The sequence below is a fragment of the Barbus barbus genome (genome assembly GCF_936440315.1).
Source record: "Barbus barbus genome assembly, chromosome: 35".
Classification (NCBI taxonomy): domain Eukaryota; kingdom Metazoa; phylum Chordata; class Actinopteri; order Cypriniformes; family Cyprinidae; genus Barbus; species Barbus barbus.
In genome coordinates, this window is record NC_136763.1 from 22,449,668 (window position 1) to 22,469,295 (window position 19,628).

Consider the following 19,628-nt stretch of genomic DNA (forward strand, 5'->3'; position numbering starts at 1 on the left):
ATGGGAAAGAAAGGTGATTTAAGCAATTCTGAGCGTGGCATGGTTGCTGGTGCCAGACGGGCCGGTCTGAGTATTTCACAATCTGCTCAGTTACTGGGATTTTCACGCACAACCATTTCTAGGGTTTACAAAGAATGGTGTGAAAAGGGAAAAACATCCAGTATGTGGCAGTCCTGTGGGCGAAAATGCCTTGTTGATGCTAGAGGTCAGAGGAGAATGGGCCGACTGATTCAAGCTGATAGAAGAGCAACTTTGACTGAAATAACCACTCGTTACAACCGAGGTATGCAGCAAAGCATTTGTGAAGCCACAACACGCACAACCTTGAGGCGGATGGGCTACAACAGCAGAAGACCCCACCGGGTACCACTCATCTCCACTACAAATAGGAAAAAGAGGCTACAATTTGCACGAGCTCACCAAAACTGGACGGTTGAAGACTGGAAAAATGTTGCTTGGTCTGATGAGTCTCGATTTCTGTTGAGACATTCAGATGGTAGAGTCAGAATTTGGCGTAAACAGAATGAGAACATGGATCCATCTCCATCAACTGCAAGATGCTATCCTATCAATATGGGCCAACATTTCTAAAGAATGCTTTCAGCACCTTGTTGAATCAATGCCACGTAGAATTAAGGCAGTTCTGAAGGCGAAAGGGGGTCAAACACAGTATTAGTATGGTGTTCCTAATAATCCTTTAGGTGAGTGTATATTAAATGCATTGAAAGACATTTTTAATACTTTACATTTTTACTTTTTCACCCAACTGCTGGGAAAACTAAAATATACAAAATTTATAAGTTAGAGTTTGGAAAACCAAAGAATGAGCAGGACCTAGAGGATATTTCTGAAGACCATGTGGGCAGTTTAACTGCTCAGGACAAGGGACTTAACTTTCATGTTGCTATCGACAACAAGTTCACTTACTTTTTCCACGGCACTGTGAATGTTTAATATGATGTGTTCTATAAAGACAGTTATAGTTGTGTTTGTCTATACTTGTGACTCTGATGTAGATCAGATGCCATTATATGACCAGTTTACACAGAAAGCCAACCAAATCCAATAGATTCACATTCTTTTTCCTGCCACTGACAGACATGGTACAGACAGACAGAGGATATATACGGATGGATAGACGGATGGATGTCTGTTCTGGGTGGAGTGGGTAGGCAGTGGAGAATGTATTAGATTATTGAGCACACTCACACACCCCTTTGGCAACCCTTATAATGCCTGTACAACACACACAGGCAGTCATTCATCCGACTCTCTCTCTTCATTTCAGTCTTGTTTAAGAACATTTACACCCAGCGTTGAAGTCAGTCGGACCAGGCTTCACCATGTCTGCAGTGAAAGTCATGCTGTGGATGTGTGTGTGTATTTGTCTGATTCTCACTGCTAAAGCTCAAGACACTATGACCGACAGAGATCAAAACAATAAATCAGCAAAACAGGTAAGGTTTTTCAGTTTCTCAAGTCTATATCAAGAGCACAGCTCTGGTAAGAGTGTCATTTGTTTTATCTATCTATCTATCTATCTATCTATCTATCTATCTATCTATCTATCTATCTATCTATCTATCTATCTATCTATCTATCTAAATTATACTTAAGTTGTTCCCTCATATAAAGTTACCATATAGGTATATTCTGAAGACTCAGAATATTTGTATGGACTACTTTACAACGTGTTGATGGTGATTTTAGAGCTTGACAGCCCCTGGTCTCCATCCACTTTCAGTGTAGAGTGAATGTAGAATGGCTTGAACACCAAATTTCTTGGACAGTTTCTCCATTAGTGGTCCATGTAATTTTAAACACGCTGAAATCATGTGAAATTTCTAACCTGTTCTTACTCTTTTGATGTATATTGACTAGATAAAGTACTTCACAGCAGTGACATTTAGGGTCATTTAACTGTTAAGCAAAATCTGATTAGAAAATTAAACAAATCAACAATGTTATCCAAAGTTTTTCCCTCAAAAAAGTGACTGGCATACTCCTTTGAACATGACTGTCATCAGGGAGGGACAGCTGGGAATGTGGTCTTGGAAAAACACACTGAGGTCCACAATCTGATACATGTGACCTAAAAAAATAATAATAATAATATGCTAAAAAGTCCTGTTCACACTAATGCATATGCTGTATGAAAAAATGGCACACAGGCTGAATGAAAAAGTAAATTCACTCTCTGACAGTAGGTGGCATTTATCCACCTTGTTTTTCAATACGGAAGTAATAGACTGTTTTTGTACAGCTAAAATAACTGAAAGCAGCTGACACCAGAAGTCTTAAGAATGTTAAGAACGTCAAAAGTTAAGAATGGCAGTGTCTGTTTATGCATTAAAAATATAGTGGACAGATGTTTTCAAACAGCCATTCATATCTTTCATATTTTCATATTTGTGTTGATCAAGATACAGAGACTAGAGAGCTGGCACCGAATTCTTCCTATTTATTATCGCTTGGCAAAACAGCCTGTTCATGAATGCCACCAAGTATTAGTTTTATCCATCCGCTGCAGATCTGGGCACATGACCATAAGTGTGCATTTGTATGGCTTTTGCAGTGCAATGGAAAAGAGTAAGCATGTCATGAACAGTCACATTTCTGAATTTTCACCGAACATTCATCTTGGTGTAAAAAGGCCTAATCACCTCTTGGTCTTAAATCACATGCCTCTAGTAGACACTATTATGAATTACACAAACAAGAAGTGGTAAGCATGGCTTTGCAAAGTCATAAAAATGAATAGTTCAGCCATGAAACTCTACTTGCATTCTAACTGGTTCATTCAATTCAATGTTTCCAGCCAATCGGATTCATGTACTCATTACCGTTTACCTACATAACCAGGACATATTCAATTAATGCTATGTCTGTGCGCAATGCCTGTCCTCATCTTAGCCTCCTCCTCCCCAGCACCACCTGCCTATACGAGGATCTTTCTTTTTCTAGCAGCAGCAGCGTGTTTCCTTTTAATTATAAGATCCAAGCATTTAGCAGAAACAAGTTTACTTGCTGAGAAGCAGCAGTGTAGCAGATATAGTCTGCAAAACCCAAACCTACGCACATTTTATTTAGGTCAATAACGATTTTACAATCTATCCTGAGAGTCGTCATAACTACAGTTATAAAATACAAATTTAACATGCAGCACTGAAATCAAAAATCTTTTAGGATGTTGAGGATATCATCCATTATAAAATAAAATAATTAGTTCTGAAGCTTCGACCATATACATATATTAAATATAAGTTCAATATAACTATTACTGTACAATAGATTCTCTAACTTTCTCTTACTATCTATCAGTCTCTCTCTCAGATAGAAGTGCAAAGTATGCGAGTGGACTGCAAGGTCGCATCTCGTTTTGCTCACACTGTCATGACCACCAAAGCCCTGAATACAGCCAATGCATCACAGGAAGTACTCTTTGAGGTGGACTTACCAAAAACAGCCTTCATCACCAACTTTAGCATGTTAGTCCTCCTTTCATTGCACAAGCTATAAATATATATATTACACTCACAATCTTTTTTTGGCATACCCAAAACCAACTAGTGCCGCGTGAAATATTCTGTTTGTTTTTTTAGAGAGATTGAGGGCAGGATATATGTCAGCGAGGTGAAGGAAAAAGAGCAGGCCAGGCAGCAGTATGAGAGCGCTGTGTCATCCGGCCAAACTGCTGGCCTGGTTAAGTAAGTACAGGTCATTGGCAAAGCTCTGGAATGCTGACAGAGTACACATTTGCTTTTCAGTATTTGCTAATCTCACTTATCAGAAATGAGAGTTGTGTTTTCCTTTCAGGGCTTCGGGAAGGAACATGGAGAAGTTTTCTGTGTCCGTGAATATCGCACCCCAGAGCCGGGTCACATTCACTCTTACTTATGAAGAGCTGCTGCAACGCCGTCTTGGCAGCTATGAGCTCATGATAGGTGTCCGACCGAAACAGTTGGTTCAGAATTTTGAGGTCCATCATTAGTTTCTCTCTCAAACTCATTCATTGCACATAATCAGTTGAAATATTTAAATATTGGAAGTTATGTTATATCGGTCGTGTCTCTCATCCACAGATTGTGGTAGATATCTATGAACCTAACAGAATTTCGTTTGTGGACGTCAACGGGACATTCATCACCAATGACCTGCTCCCTCTAGTGAAGACAACTGTCACTGATAAAAAGGTTAATATGAAAGTTTCCAACAATCCCCTAACATTGGTTAATTAAAATGAAAGCCTGTTTATGCCTTAATCAAAATAAAACAAGAAGCCAAACCAAATCAATCAATCAATCAGTGTAACTATTTCTTGTAATCACAAACATTTCTCAAAATTGTGAGTTTATATCTTGCAATTGCGACTTAATATTTCACAAATGACTTCTGTGACTGACATAGATTATTTCTCAAACTGGGATTTCATATGTTTTGTTTTTATTTCTTATAATTGCACCTTTATGTCACAGGTCTGAGTATTTATTTCTATCTTATAACTGCGACTTAATTTCTCGTAATTGCACATTAATATCTCAAACCTGAAACGTAATTTCTTACAAAAAAATATAGTTTAATCTCAATTACCCAATAATCCTCTAACACTGGTTAATTGATATGGATGCCTGTTCATACCTTAATAAAACAAAACAAAAAGCCAAACCAAACTAAATAAAATAAACAAATAACATACATCCATGCATACATATACACATAATTTGAATAAAAAGGCAGTGGCAACTTTATTTTAATTGTAAAAATTTCTTGTAATTGCAAACATTTCTTCAAGTTGCATGTTTTTATCCTTTAATAGCAACTTCACAATTGCCTACAGACAGTCATGGATTATTTCTCAAATTGTGACTTCATATCTAACCAATTTAGATTTTTTATTTCTCATAATTGCAACTTGTCACAACTGTGAGTATTTCTCATAGCTTTATAACTTGTAACCGTGACTTATAATTTATCATAATTTTGAATTTATATCTAAAACCTGAAACTTAATTTCTTACAAAAAAGTATAGTTTATTTTAAACTATTACAATTACCTTGAAACTAGTTTAGTTTCATTGACTAGCTCCACCTTACACTGTGTCCTAACCAGGCGACAGTTTCCAGAAATAAGTATTTTGATATAGTGATAATATTTAATCATTAAGCATCTCACTTTACCAATAAAGAGCCTAAAAACACATTAGTTAAAAATAATTAAAATGTATATCTACTAGAAGAAACACTTCCCGCTATGCTAGTAACATTGATCCTCTATGATCCTCCTCAGGCACATGTGTACTTCTCTCCTACACTGGATCAGCAAAAGACATGCTCAGACTGCGAAGAAACATTAATTGATGGAGATTTATTCATCAGATATGATGTGAACCACCCACAGGACATAGGTGAAATGCAGGTACAGTATCAACAAAGCCTGTTCTCACAATGAATTTCTTACTAATCATGCCTTATTCGAATGTTCTCGTGTTTCTGTTTCAGATAATAAACGGCTACTTTGTACACTTTTTTGCCCCGGATGATTTGCCACAAATACCTAAAAATGTGGTATTTGTGATAGACCGAAGTGGATCCATGCAGGGAGAGAAGATGAAACAGGTGAGTCAAATGAACACTTTCCTATACTCTCCTCCTAGTTTGTACATTTGAATCATCTGCTGATTATCTGTTGGTAGACTCGAGAAGCTCTGGTGACTATATTAAGTGAACTGCATGAAGATGATTACTTTGGGCTGGTCACGTTTGATGACACTATAGAGTCGTGGAGACCATTTCTGAGCAAAGCTACACCAGAGAATGTGACAGAAGCGAAAGAATTTGTCAAGACTATTGAAGCGAGACACAGTAAGTATGAAGTGAAATAAAAGGACTCTAAACCCTGCACAAGGTTGAAATCATAGCTGGAAGGACTCTGACATATTGAGCTGGTTCTCAAGTAACCCAGTACAGCAAGTCTTTATTTTGCAGTAAATTACTTGTTTTAAGTTTTACTGATGCTGTATTAAACATTCTCTCATATTTTTCCATTAGTGACTGATATAAACAATGGCCTTTTGTATGCGGTGGACATGCTTACCTCAGAAAAAAGTGACTCTTTCCCAGATATGTCCATGATCATTCTACTCACTGATGGCCGACCCAGCTCTGGTGTGTATTGGCCTTGCAGAATACAAAACTGTTTTAATATACTTTTTTCTTTGGTAATAATTATTAATAAATTAATGTTGTCTTTGTTGGGCATTCAATAGGCTTTAGAATAGGAGTTTTCAAACTGTGTACAAGAGAGCGTGATGGCTTCATAGAAAAAACAATCATGGTAAAATAGATGTAATAAATATATAATAGTTAATGTTTTGCAGCACCTTATATATAAGCACACATTTTTAAGATTCCACGTCAAGTTAAAAGTTGTTCAACTCAAGACACATGCGCTCGAATTCAACTGTGCGAAAGAAATGTATATGATTCTTGTGTGATGCAAATTTTTTAAGGGATTGTAAACAGACAGGACTAAACATCTATGTTAAAATAAGTCTAAATGTAGTCTAAACAGACCTAGCATTGTTTATAATATAAATAATGCTTATTATGTGATTAGTAGTAATGTTAAGAAAAAAAAGTAACTTATGCAGTGACATATTGTAAACGCATTGTTTTTTGCTTGAAATGTATGTTAATCTTCAATATATTTTAGCTTTTAATTTTAAAAAGCTATTTAGTATATATTGTATTTAATTGTTTTCAATTTGTTACATTTCAAGCAATTCTTTCATCATTTACTCACCCTCTAGTTGTCCCAAACCTGTATGAGTTTCTTTCTTCTGTTAAACATAATGGCAGATGTTTTGAAGAATGTGGATAACCAAGCTATTTCTGGTCCTCGTTGATGTCCACAGTACGGAAAAACATATATAAAAAATAAAATAAAAAAAATACAACCCGAATTCAGGAAATGTCGGGATGTTTTTTAAATTTGAATAAAATGAAAACTAAAAGCCTTTCAAATCACATGAGCCAATATGTTATTCACAATAGAACATAGATAACATAACAAATGTTTAAACTGAGAAATTTTACAATTGTATGGCCAAAATGAGCTCATTTCAAATTTGATGCCTGCTACAGGTCTCAAAATAGTTGTGACGGGGGCATGTAGCATATCCTCTTCTTTTCAAAACAGTTTGAAGGCGTCTGAGCATCGAGGTTATGAGTTTCTGGAGTTTTGGTGTTGGAATTTGGTCCCATTCTTGCCTGATACAGGTTTCCAGCTGCTGAAGAGTTTGTGGTCGTCTTTGACGTATTTTTCATGTAATGATGCACCAAATGTTCTCTATAGGTGAAAGATCTGGTCTGCAGGCAGGCCAACTCAGCACCCGGACTCTTCTACTACGAAGCCATGCTGTTGTAATAGCTGCAGTATGTGGTTTTGCATTGTTCTGCTGAAATAGACGTCATCTGGAGGGGAGCATATGTTGCTCTAAAACCTTTATATACCTTTCAGTATTCATAGTGCCTTCCAAAACATCTAAGCTGCCCATACCGTATGCACTTACACTCACTGGCCACTTTATTAGATACACCTTGCTAGTACCGGGTTGGACCCCCTTTTGCCTTCAGAACTGCCTTAATTCTTCGTGGCATAGATTCAACAAGGTGTTGGAAACATTCCTCAGAGATTTTGGTCCATATTGACATGATAGGATCACGCAGTTGCTTCAGATTTGTCGGCTGCACATTCATGATGTGAATCTCCCGTTCCACCACATCCCAAAGGTGCTCTATTGGATTGAGATCTGGTGACCATGGAGGCCATTTGATTAAAGTGAACTCATTGTCATGTTCAAGAAACCAGTCTGAGATGATTTGAGCTTTGTGGCATGGTGCATTATCCTGCTGGAAGTAGCCATCAGAAGATGGGTACACTGTAGTCCTAAAGGGATGGACATGGTCAGCAACAATACTCAGGTAGGCTGTGGCGTTTAAACGATGCTCAATTGGTACTAAGGGGCCCAAAGTGTGCCAAGAAAATATCCTCCACACCATAACACCACCACCAGCAGCCTGAACCGTTGAGGCAAGGCAGGATGGATCCATGCTTTCATGTTTTACGCCAAATTCTGATCCTACCATCTGAATGTTGCAGCAGAAATCGAGACTCATCAGACCAGGCAACATTTTTCCAATCTTCTTTTGTCCAATTTTGGTGAGCCTGTGTGAATTGTAGCCTCTGTTACCTATTCTTAGCTGACAGGAGCGGCACCCGGTGTGGTCTTCTGCTGCTGTAGCCCATCTGCTTCAGGGTTCGACGTGATGTGTGTTCAGAGATGGTATTCTGCATACCTTGGTTGTAACGAGAAGTTATTTGAGTTGCTCTCTCTATCATCTCTAACCAGTCTGCCCATTCTCCTCTGACATCAACAAGATTCAACATTTTCGTCCACACAACTGCTGCTCACTGGATATTTTCTCTTTTTCGGACCATTCTCTATAAACCCTAGAGATGGTTCTGTGTGAAAATCCCAGTAGATCAGCAGTTTTTGAAATACTCAGACCAGCCTGTCTGGCACCAACAACCATTCCACGTTCAAAGTCACTTAAATCCACCTTCTTCCTGATTCTGATGCTCGGTTTGAACTTCAGCAAGTCATCTTCACCACATCTAGATGCCTAAATAGGCAAACTAAGCAGCTGCTTAGGGCCCCCGTGGCCACCAGAGGGCCCCCAAGTAGCCTACATTTTTATTTTATTTTAATTTGTGATATGTCAATGGACAGTGGTAATTATACGAAAGCGCAATATTAAATAATTGAATAATCTGTACATATAATTTTATTATTTCCATAGCGACGTGTCATGCAGGCACAATAATGACCATGTTGATAATATGTGCTGAACGCTGCCATGTGGATCTGTCAGATTAACATATCACGTAAATTGACATATTTCTCCCGAAATACATGAAAGTAAGTGGTGACCAATTAGCTGGGAGAAAAACAGAGTAAACTTTATAGTAACCTACACAATGTGTACAGTATTTGATAGGAATAAAACACATAGTCATAATTGAAACAGCAAATAGACTTCTTAAAATATTGCCGCTTTCAATAGAAATCAGTGTGTAGCCTATTTAACAAACTAAATGTCTTTTTTTTACTTAATTGAAGTGTATTTAAATGTCTGAAGCCTAAAATCAACTTTATTCGGTTGAAAACACTAAACAGTTATGAAATATGAAAAGCACTAAGCCTTCTTTTTTCTGAGCTCGTCTTTCTCGTGCTCAGAGCCACCCAAAGCGTGGCATCTCAAAGGGTTCAAATCTATCGTGTTTTAGGGGTGGAGGGGGGACAAATTCAGCATGGAGGCTTTGTGGCACAAATCAGGGGTGCGTTTCTTAAGACCATCGTTAGCTAAGACAGAGCTTGTGACCATAGTTGCTTTTGGGAAACGCACCCCTGATCAGACCCCCCCCCCCCCCCCCCCCCCCCCCCAATTAATTAGCATAGTCTGTATATTTATAAGTTCATGTTAAACTTCAGCAAATAGACTTCTTAATATATTATAATATAACATTTTACTTAGTTTTAGATGAAAGTTGTTGTCTTCTGCATAAAAATAACTTTCCTGGTTATATATTTTGTAATAAAAATAAGCTTGTTTCATAAACTGATAACAGCTTAACATTATTTAGCATGTCTTTGCTATTATATTCCAATATCATTATGCCTCAATTGGCTAGATATAGATTAAGAGTTGTTGGGAAGTCGTGGCCTAATGGTTAGAGAGTCGGACTCGTAATCCAAAAGTTGCGGGTTCGAGTCTCGGGCCGGCAGGGATTGTAGGTGGGGGGAGTGAATGTCCAGCGCTCTCTCCACCCTCAATACCACGACTGAGGTGCCCTTGAGCAAGGCACCGAACCCCCAACTGCTCCCCGGGCGCCGCAACATAAATGGCTGCCCACTGCTCCGGGTGTGTGTTCACTGCTGTGTGTGTGTGTGTGTGTGTGTGTGTGTGTGTGTGTGTGTGTGTGTGTGTGTGTGTGTGTGTGTGTGTGTGTGTGTGTGTGTGTGTGTGTGTGTGTGTGTGTGTGTGTGTGTGCACGTTGGATGGGTTAAATGCAGAGCACGAATTCCGAGTATGGGTCACCATACTTGGCAGTATGTCACTTCACTTTTAGATGCTCTCTGCTGTGTTTAATATTTATTATAAAAAAATGACTTGTAATAAAAGTACAACTACGATTAATATTTATGTTGAACAGATTAATATCTACGATTAATCTGAACAACTACGATTAATATTTAGTCAAACAGAATAACATTCTGTTCTATAAATGCATTATCTGTTGGTTTATTTATCTACTTTTCAGTATACCACAATAAGTATGCTACTTAATACCTTAACTGAATGTTAAAGTGCAAATTAACACCTGCCCACTCTTGTAAGTTTGCAACTGTAACGACAGATCACAGAAGGATTAAAAACATGCTAGGCAAACAATGGTATGATGTAAGCAACAGAGCTACAGCAAACAAAACTGATAATGGGTGTGTTAGATTTATAGTGTGCAAATAATTAAGCTTTGACAATAACCAGCCATATTGGCGGCACCGAGGGCCCCCCAAATAAAATTCTGCTTAGGGCCCCATAAAGGCTTGTGCCAGCCCTGCCTAAATGCATTGAGCTGCTGCCATGTGATTGGCTGATAAGCAATTTGTGTTACCAAGCAATTGAACAGGTGTACCTAATAAAGTGGCCGGTGAGTGTATGCACTCCCATACCATCAGAGATGCTGGCTTTTGAACTGAACGCTGATGACACGCAGGAGGGTCTCCCTCCTCTTTAGCTCGGAGGACACGGCGTCCGTGATTTACAACAAGAATGTCAAATTTGGACTCGTCTGACCATAGAACACTTTTCCACTTTGAAACAGTCTATTTTAAATGAGGGCCCGAAGACCACGGGAATCCAACAAAGGTCTTCGGCCTTGTCCCTTACGCACAGAGATTTCTCCAGTTTCTCTGAATCTTTTGATGATGTTATGCACTGTAGATGATGAGATTTGCAAAGCCTTTGCAATTTGACGTTGAGGAGCGTTGTTTTTAAAGTATTCCACAATCTTTTTATGCACTCTTTCCCAGATTGGAGAGCCTCTGCCCATCTTTACTTCTGAGAGACTCTGCCTCTCTAAGACATCCCTTTTATAGCTAATCATTTTACAGGCTTGATGTCAATTAATTTAATTCGCAGATGTTCTCCCAGCTGAATATTTTCCAAATTTCTTGCTTTTTCAGCCTTTTGTTGCCCCCGTGCCAACTTTTTTGAGACCTGTAGCAGGCATCAAATTTGAAATGAGCTCTTTTAGTGGATAAAAGTATAAAATGTATCCGTTTAAACATTTGTTATATTCTCTATGTTAATTGTGAATAGCATATTGTCTCATGTGATTTGAAAGTCTTTTAGTTTCTTTACAATTTTATGTTTAGTAACTTTTTTAAACAGTTTAAGACAATATATAATTGCCTTTTTATTTTAAGAAAGGTATCCCTTATAAGGGGATCATTATATTTCAGGTCCATGGCAATAAAAAGTTAAAAAACTTCTGATTTAACAATCTGCAATGAATAATGTGTGTTTAAGGCCAGCAAGATCTATCCAAAATCCAAGAAAATGTCCATAATGCTATTAATGGAAGCACGAGTCTCTTTTGTTTGGGATTTGGCTATGATGTGGACTACAGCCTTCTTGACACATTGGCCAAGCAGAACGATGGACTCGCTCGAAGAGTCTATGAGGCCTCCGATGCTGCCCTGCAACTACAGGTATTCTCATACAATAAAATATACTGTTATACATTCAATAAATGTATTTAACAAATGTAACCTGATCCAGATTGTATCCAGGTCCTGAATGATTTTCTATGTCTATAGGGTTTTTATGATGAGGTGGCTACTCCACTTCTCTTAGAGGTGAATCTCAATTATCCTGGCAACGCTGTAACTGACTTGACACAAAGTCACTTTAGACAGTTCTTCAAAGGCACTGAGATTGTTGTAGCTGGACGTCTACAAGAACTTGAGACCAACACCTTTCAGACTGAAGTATCAGCAAATGGGGTAAGGGAAGCAAACTATTAGCTATTAAATGAAAATTGATTGTACTGTTTCATTAGTGCCATACACCTTATTTCAGTTGGGAGACCAGTTTGTGGTTGAGGGTCTAATGATTGCTGAAGAGTGGGACAGTGTGTTTCCTGATCAGGAGTACATCTTTGGGGATTTCATAGAGCGACTATGGGCATATCTGACCATCCAGCAGCTCTTGGATAAAAGGTCAAACATGCACTCCAATATTTCTAATATTACCTGAGAATGACAAAAAAATTATACAGTTTTCAATAACATGTGTTAACAGAGAGAAATGCCCCTCAGAAGACAAGGAGAACATCACAGCTCAAGCTCTAGACCTTTCTCTGAGATATAACTTTGTCACGCCCCTTACCTCCATGGTGGTCACCAAACCAGAGACTGAAGATGAAGATGAAACACTTATTGCTGACAAGCTGACTGAAGGTACTTACAGTTTTTAAAAATTCTGTCATCAATTACTTACCCTTATGTTGTTCCAAACCTCCCAGCAGGTACACAACAGGCACACGATGTCATAAAATGTTGATATTTGGTTAAATTTTGGTTGCGACGTCGGATGACCAAAATTCAATGTAAATTCAACATCTAATGTCAATGTTAAATTGATGTCCAATACCGATGTCAGCTGACTTAAAGTTTTGTTGTTTTTAGGTTGTGTAACCAAAATCCAACGTTAAGTCAACATCAAATTTACGTCAAATATTGACATCAACCTGATTTTCATTTTCAACGAAAATGCAACGTCTGTCCGACGTCATGTCCAACGTCAACCTGACGTTACATAGACGCCTGGTGTCTGCTGGGCTGTATGACTTTCTTTCTTCTGCTTTTTTAATATAAATATATTCGCTTAATAATATCTCACAAAGCCAGACCTATAAAGGTGTTTCAGAATGCCATAGAAGAACCTTTTTTGTCTAAATGGTTCCATAAAGAACCTTTACCATCTGTAGCACCTTTCTGTTTCACAAAAGTAGTACTCCAAATAAAGTTTAATTATAATTTTGATATCAGTAAGTCTTGAGCAACATGTCAGTAAATATGTTAATAGATTTGAACTATACTTAGTATGTAATAATGTATTTTATATTACTTTTTTACCAGCGAGGTCATGGTGACACTACAAAGGGCAGAGTAGGTCCATTGTCCATTTTCAATGATGTAGAGATTCATGAAGCACTAGCTACTAGAGGTCACTTTCAAACTAAGCATGTTTATTGGTGTGTTCAAGCTATGATGTGAAATCCATGCAGGGAAATTTTCAACTCATGCATCCATCACACGGAATTGCGCACATTGGATTTGAATTATGCAGTTTAATGTCTCAGTGTACTTTGAAATAAAGCATAAAACACAAACGACTAGAACTTTTTAAAAGTACCTTTTCCAGTAGTCCACTGATGGTGCTTCATGTCCTAGGCAAGCCTCTTTTTCTAATTCAGAAAATGGAGGTGTTCTAAACTTTAGACAGGTAGTGTATATGCAGCTCACAGGTAGGTAAATCAAAAGTTGATGGCACAATTATTTCCAAATGTACCCCCGACAAATCTCACCAACTTCAACACATCCAGAAATTAGTTCTTTCTAGAACCTATTAATTGTACCAGCCAAGTAAACCTACCTGTGTTTCCTTGTGGGGTGATAAAAACCTATACCTCCAACTCCCAGTTGAACTGCACATCCATTGTATTTTGTAGAAGCCACTGACAATATAATGGATGTACATTTCAATGGAAAAAGCAATATTCAAATAATAAGTTCTTTTGTGCTTGAATTTTATCATTATTATGCTGATGGCCCAAAAATGTGACCGACTGAAGAGGGGCTAGTGTGACAAATTAACACTGTGTTCTTTTGATTCACAGATCAGCGAGAGGACACAACAGAACCTGGTAAGAGGAATTTGACTGGTACACCATTATTATGAACATTAAGAAGTGTCTTATATTAAATGTTACAAAATCTCTGGAATGAACACTCTATGTCTCCATCTCACAACTACACAACTACTTGAAGATATAAGTGCCGTTTATGGTCAACCTCAAATGCCTAGCAGTGCTCACCTAGGCCGACGACTAAGACCCCAAAAGTTACTCTCCTCCTATTTTGGTGAGATGTCTTTTTTTTTTTCTTTTTTGTAGCTTGAATACATTTTAAAGAGAACTATCTGACATGTTAATCACAAGTTTTACTCTTGTTGTCTTGGAGTTGATGGAGATCCACACTTCATTATTGAGCTGCCAGATCAGAATGATGCTCTGTGCTTCAACATTGATCACAAACCTGGTACCATCTTCAACCTGGTTAAAGACCCACTTACAGGTGATTCATTCTGTCAAAAAACAAGAAAAAAAGTTTAGTTGTGAGTAATTGTGACTAGGTTTATTCTCTTTCTTCTCATATTTAATCATATTCAGGCATTGTAGTGAATGGCCAGATCATTGGAGATAAAAAGATCATTCCAGGGAGCAAGATGCACACCTATTTTGGGCACTTTGGGATTGTTCATGAGAAGTTTGGCATCAGATTGATGGTGAGCACAAAGGAGATCTTAGTGTCTGAAAAGGGAAAACAGGCAAAATTCTCATGGACTAACAACAAGACTTTAAAAGGACTGAAGTAAGTGAAAGAAATCCATTTATATTAAACATTATTTAAAGGGGTCATTGGATGCGACAGGCGCTATTACAAGTTGTTTGAACTGAAATGTGTCTTGGCAGTGTGTGTATACAACCACCCTATAATGGTAAAGATCCACCCAGTGTTTTTTGTTTTTTTGTTTAATCTTGTTAAATCATTTCCCGTTTCTCAAATTGAGCCGTTCTCATATGCCTGTCTGTGTGACGTCACACAGACCCAGACCCTCCCACGATTGTTTGAAAGGCACTAGCGTTTTATCTTAGACCCGCCCTCAGTGAGTTGTCATCAGTCCCCCACTGTTTCGACGCCGTAGCAGATGTAGACAAGAATGGCTCCTAAGCGCTTGAGGTGTTCTGTTGTTGGATGTAATAATAAACATAGCAGTCGTCATTTACTCTCGACATCTGAGCCGCTGAAGACACAGTGGATTACTTTTGTTTTTGAAGGGAATGCTCCCCCGATCTACCTAAATGCGCCTAGCTTTGTGCGAATCATTCGTGATCCAGCTTCACATCCGGAAGATGTGTGTAAGGTTTTTAATGAATCTTTCCAAAAGCCTTTCCTAATAATGTGCTAGTTAGCAAGTTTCACAATGAATGTGGCTAAAGTTTACTGTCTCACAGAGCGCGGCTTGGAAGAGAGGGGCGGGGTGAGCAGAGCTCATTTGCATTTAAAGCGACATGAAATAAAATGGCTTGGGTAAAAACGGTGTTGTTTTACACTACCATTGAGAAATTTTAACCAAACTACGTTACAGACTTTTCATTATGACCCTAAAGAATCATCTTGTGGAAAATGAGCATCCAAAGACCCCTTTGAGGGATAGTTGAAAAGCTGAAAATAATGAAAACTAAAATTAACAAAAATGGATATGGGTATGGATATGGGTTCGGAAAATAATTATGGCAGAATTTTCATTTTGGCATGAATTATTCTTCTACGAGAATTTTGAGCACAATCCTCCATTTTTTTGCTTTCTCCAGCATGGATCTGCAGGTGATCGCAGATCGCAGTTTAACAGTGACCCTAAGGAACTCAGTCAAGTTTCTTATTATCCTGCACAAAATATGGAAGATGCACCCGTATCATCAAGACTACCTCGGGTTCTACACCCTGGACAGTCACCTCTTTTCAAGCAATGTCCATGGCCTACTTGGTAAAATTAGATGTTCTCAAATATTAGCAGAAGAACTGTACATTTAACTGGACTTTTTACATTATACTGTGATTATCTGATTATCCCCGCATTCAAGTTTGTGTGTCTTTCCAAACATTTCACAACTTGTTAGTTGTGTGCCAAATGGCGTACAATGTACTATCCACAAACCTGTTCCTGGAGAGCTACTGTCCCATCCTGCAGATTTCAGCTCCAACCCAATCAAGCACAACTGAATCAGCTCATCGAGGTGTTCATGGTTACTTGATAAGTACAGGCAGTTTGTTGGATGTACTGAAGGGCTGGAACTGAAATTTCCAGTTCAGTAAATTTCCAGAAGCAGGGTTGGAGATCCCTGGTCTAGGGCATGAATTTCTAAGGTTTATTTTGTCATCCAGCATCAGAATTTGAAAGCCCCTTCCCTTCAGTAAGTAACGTTTACAAGTAAAGCTGCCACATTGCATTAAGTGTCCAGCATTCCCCACTTATTTATTTCAGTTAATTAAGTGCATTATTCAGGCATTTGAAGTGCACTTTTTCGTTTTGGAATTTTCAGGCTGTCTTTCAAACATAATAAATAAAAGTCTTGCTGACATGCATAAGCATGATCATTAAGATGCTAACTGATAACTATGACCAATAACTGATAAATGGCCAATATTAAAATTCTCTGTTATCTTATCTAAATAAATTTGGGAACCACAACATTACAATGTACAGTATGGGAAAAAAAGGCCATTCAAGTTGACATTTGCAATAGTTTATACTGAACACTTGTTAAATTATTAGCATATTTAAAAATTACATTTTAGTGTCAGATGACAGCAAAGAAAATCTAAATGTAAAAGTAGGGAATATGTTAATTATGTATCAGGGGGAAGTTTGAATGTATACGAACTTTCAAAAATGCTGCTACCTCCTGCAACCTCACGCCACTTCCACTGTTATCCTGACGTTAAAGAGATGCATCACCAAAAAATGAAAATGTTGCTGTTAATTTACTCACCTTCAGGCCATCAAAGATGCTGGAGATTTGTAGAGCAGTAAAGATTTATATATAAAACCATGGTTCTTGGTGATTCATAAAATGCAAGTCAACAGCTACCATCACTTTGGCTCTAAATGAAACACTGCAAGTTTCGATTCGGTGAACTGTTTCATCACTTAAAAGAACTGGTTCAACAAAATGATTCATTCACAAACCAGACATCACTCCGAGCCTTTTACCTCAGGCTATAGATTACAGGTAATAATGTTGTAGATAATGTTCAGTTTCTTGCACAGACCGATCATTTTGCTTCATAAAACCTCAATATATCATCTGGAGCCACAGATATGAATTTTGTGTTGATTGTGTTACTTTTTTTTTTTGACTCATCAATCACCAAGAACCATGATTTCAGCTAAAAAAAAAATTTTTATTTTTATTATTATTGTTCTACTGAAGAAAAAAGTGGCCTACATCTTTTATGGCCTGAGGGTAGCAGCAAATGTTCATCTTTTGGGTGAACTATCTCTTTAACATCAGCTTTCTTTGGACTCTTTTTTTACTGCAGGTCAGTTCTACCATGGGGTGAACTTTGAGGTCAGTGACTTGTTTCCAGGAAAGGACCCTGATAAACAAGATGCCAACATGTTTGTCAAAGGAAACAAGCTCACAGTTACCAGGTGAATGAAGACGAACATAAAATGCATTGTTGAATTCACACCTCAAGAGAGACAGAAAATTAATTCAGTTTTTCATTCAATCCCACGTGACTCCAGGGGCTGGAAGAGAGATTTCAGACAAGACGTGAAGAATGGAGAAAATGTGCCCTGCTGGTTCATTCACAATAACGGCACCGGACTCCTCGATGGAGTTCACACAGACTACATCGTCTCCCGTCTCTTCAAGACAATCTCACAATGAGCCTGAAAACAATTACTGACAGACAAATGATAAGAGGAAGACTTAAGAGATGAAAATATGAACATGTCATTCTCAGTATTAGGTCATTAGCCTTTAGCGATGTCAAAATATTGACTTTTCAATACTCAATACATCAATACAGTGTCTCAGAGAAGCTAGGTTCACAGTAAATGCAGCAAACTCAATGTGCTCCACTTATGCTTTATTGTCACATTTGCATAATTGTCAACATTTTGTGAAGAGATGATTATAACATTGTACTATATTTGTAAGGAAAATCATCTGTAAACCATCAAAAGCTTTCCACCAAAATAAAAGCTTGAGTATCTAACTCTTTTAAGTGAAGGTAATTATGAAACATAAGTATTGTAATTTTACTACACAGTGTAAAGCAAAATAATGAATACAATAGTGATATATTTCTTAGTCTTAGAAATATTACTGGGTAACACTTTATTTTTTTTATTATACATGTACTTACTATTATAATAATAACAATAAATTATGAATAATTACTTGCAGCTAAACCTAAACCAAACCCTCATTCTAACCCTAACCCTATAGTAAGTAGCTAATTAATATTACTCAATACATAAATGTATAATTAGACTGTAACAAGGACACCTTAAAATAAAGTGTAACTGTTACAGACATGCCAGGCTCTGCCACCTCCCAATCACAACGATCACATTCACCTGAGTTCTAATCACACTCACCTGTCCCGCATCACGTCCCTCATTACCGCCTAGCATAAAGCCACACACCACCCAGCACTAGATGTCCGATCTCGTTCATGAGAAGAGGACTTCCAGAGCGCTCACAAGCCTTTGCACTATTGCTGTGATACTACTTACCTGTCATTGTGAATATTACCTGTTCCCAGGATCCTGTTCCAAGTCTGCTCCAAGATCTCCGTGTTCCTGTCTCAACGGCTGCGGTGTGGGTGTGTGGCCAACGTTCACTCCTGGATTCCCCGTGAGAACCTGCAAGTAACAGATCAAGAGAACCGCTGTCAATTCCTGGATATCAACCCCGGGTTCATCACCACTGCTTACCTCTCAGCCATTCAGTCATTCAATAAACTCACCTGAACCTGCTAACCGTTTTGTGTCCTCCGATCTGTAACAGTAACCTGTTGTTGTTATTATTATATAATTCCCATCAAAGCTATCAGACATGAGGATAAATGAGAAGATACTGTTCAAATTTAAATGGTAATATCAATATTTTTCAAGGTATGTAAGTTAGAAATACCTGTATCATGACATCACTGCTTGACACGTAAAAACACGAGATTGCGGATATACGTGTAAATAAATATATATGAAACTGAAAATGTTTAAATTAACAAATAAAAGATTGAAATGTAAATGCAATATGAAATTTAATGCACATTAAATTACCCTGTACTGGATAATTTAGTAATTTAGAAAATGACATAAAAATACAGGATTACGATGCACCGATATAAAAAAGTCTGGCTGATATTGATAATTTTCATGTAATGGCTGATATTATAATTCTATACTATTCTGCATCAATTAAAACTAATACAATTATCTCAGATTAAAACTAAAATTTCACTATCATCAATAGTGAAAGGAAAACTCGTGAACTGTTTTATATTGCTGGTGCTAATCCTCATCAACAATCCTCACAATTTTTATAATAAAAATACATTTGGCTCATTTTGTATGCTGACTGCAGCTGACAGATTTTTCCAGGGAGGATCACATCACATAACTCAAAGCTAACGAAT

At 37.7% G+C, this 19,628-nt stretch overlaps 1 protein-coding gene across 2 annotated transcripts; it reads left to right on the top strand.

The window, feature by feature from the left end:
- Positions 1-1,286: 1,286 nt before the first annotated feature.
- LOC306854920 (inter-alpha-trypsin inhibitor heavy chain H3-like) lies at positions 1,287-19,563 on the top strand. Of its 2 annotated transcripts, XM_079393234.1 has the most exons (21): positions 1,287-1,457; positions 3,322-3,488; positions 3,603-3,707; positions 3,817-3,979; positions 4,083-4,193; positions 5,288-5,416; positions 5,500-5,616; positions 5,694-5,862; positions 6,049-6,165; positions 11,656-11,837; positions 11,946-12,131; positions 12,208-12,347; positions 12,430-12,587; positions 14,030-14,056; positions 14,181-14,273; positions 14,373-14,486; positions 14,582-14,783; positions 15,788-15,960; positions 17,517-17,628; positions 17,725-18,506; positions 18,998-19,556. In XM_079393234.1, the coding sequence occupies exons 1-20, from the start codon at positions 1,344-1,346 to the stop codon at positions 17,867-17,869; spliced, it is 2,724 nt and encodes a 907-aa protein (XP_079249360.1). In that variant the 5' UTR covers positions 1,287-1,343; the 3' UTR covers positions 17,870-18,506; positions 18,998-19,556. The 2 variants fall into 2 exon arrangements, with proteins under 2 accessions (XP_079249360.1, XP_079249361.1); XM_079393235.1 differs by lacking the exon at positions 15,788-15,960 and having other exon boundaries at positions 1,311-1,457; positions 18,998-19,563.
- Positions 19,564-19,628: the final 65 nt, after the last annotated feature.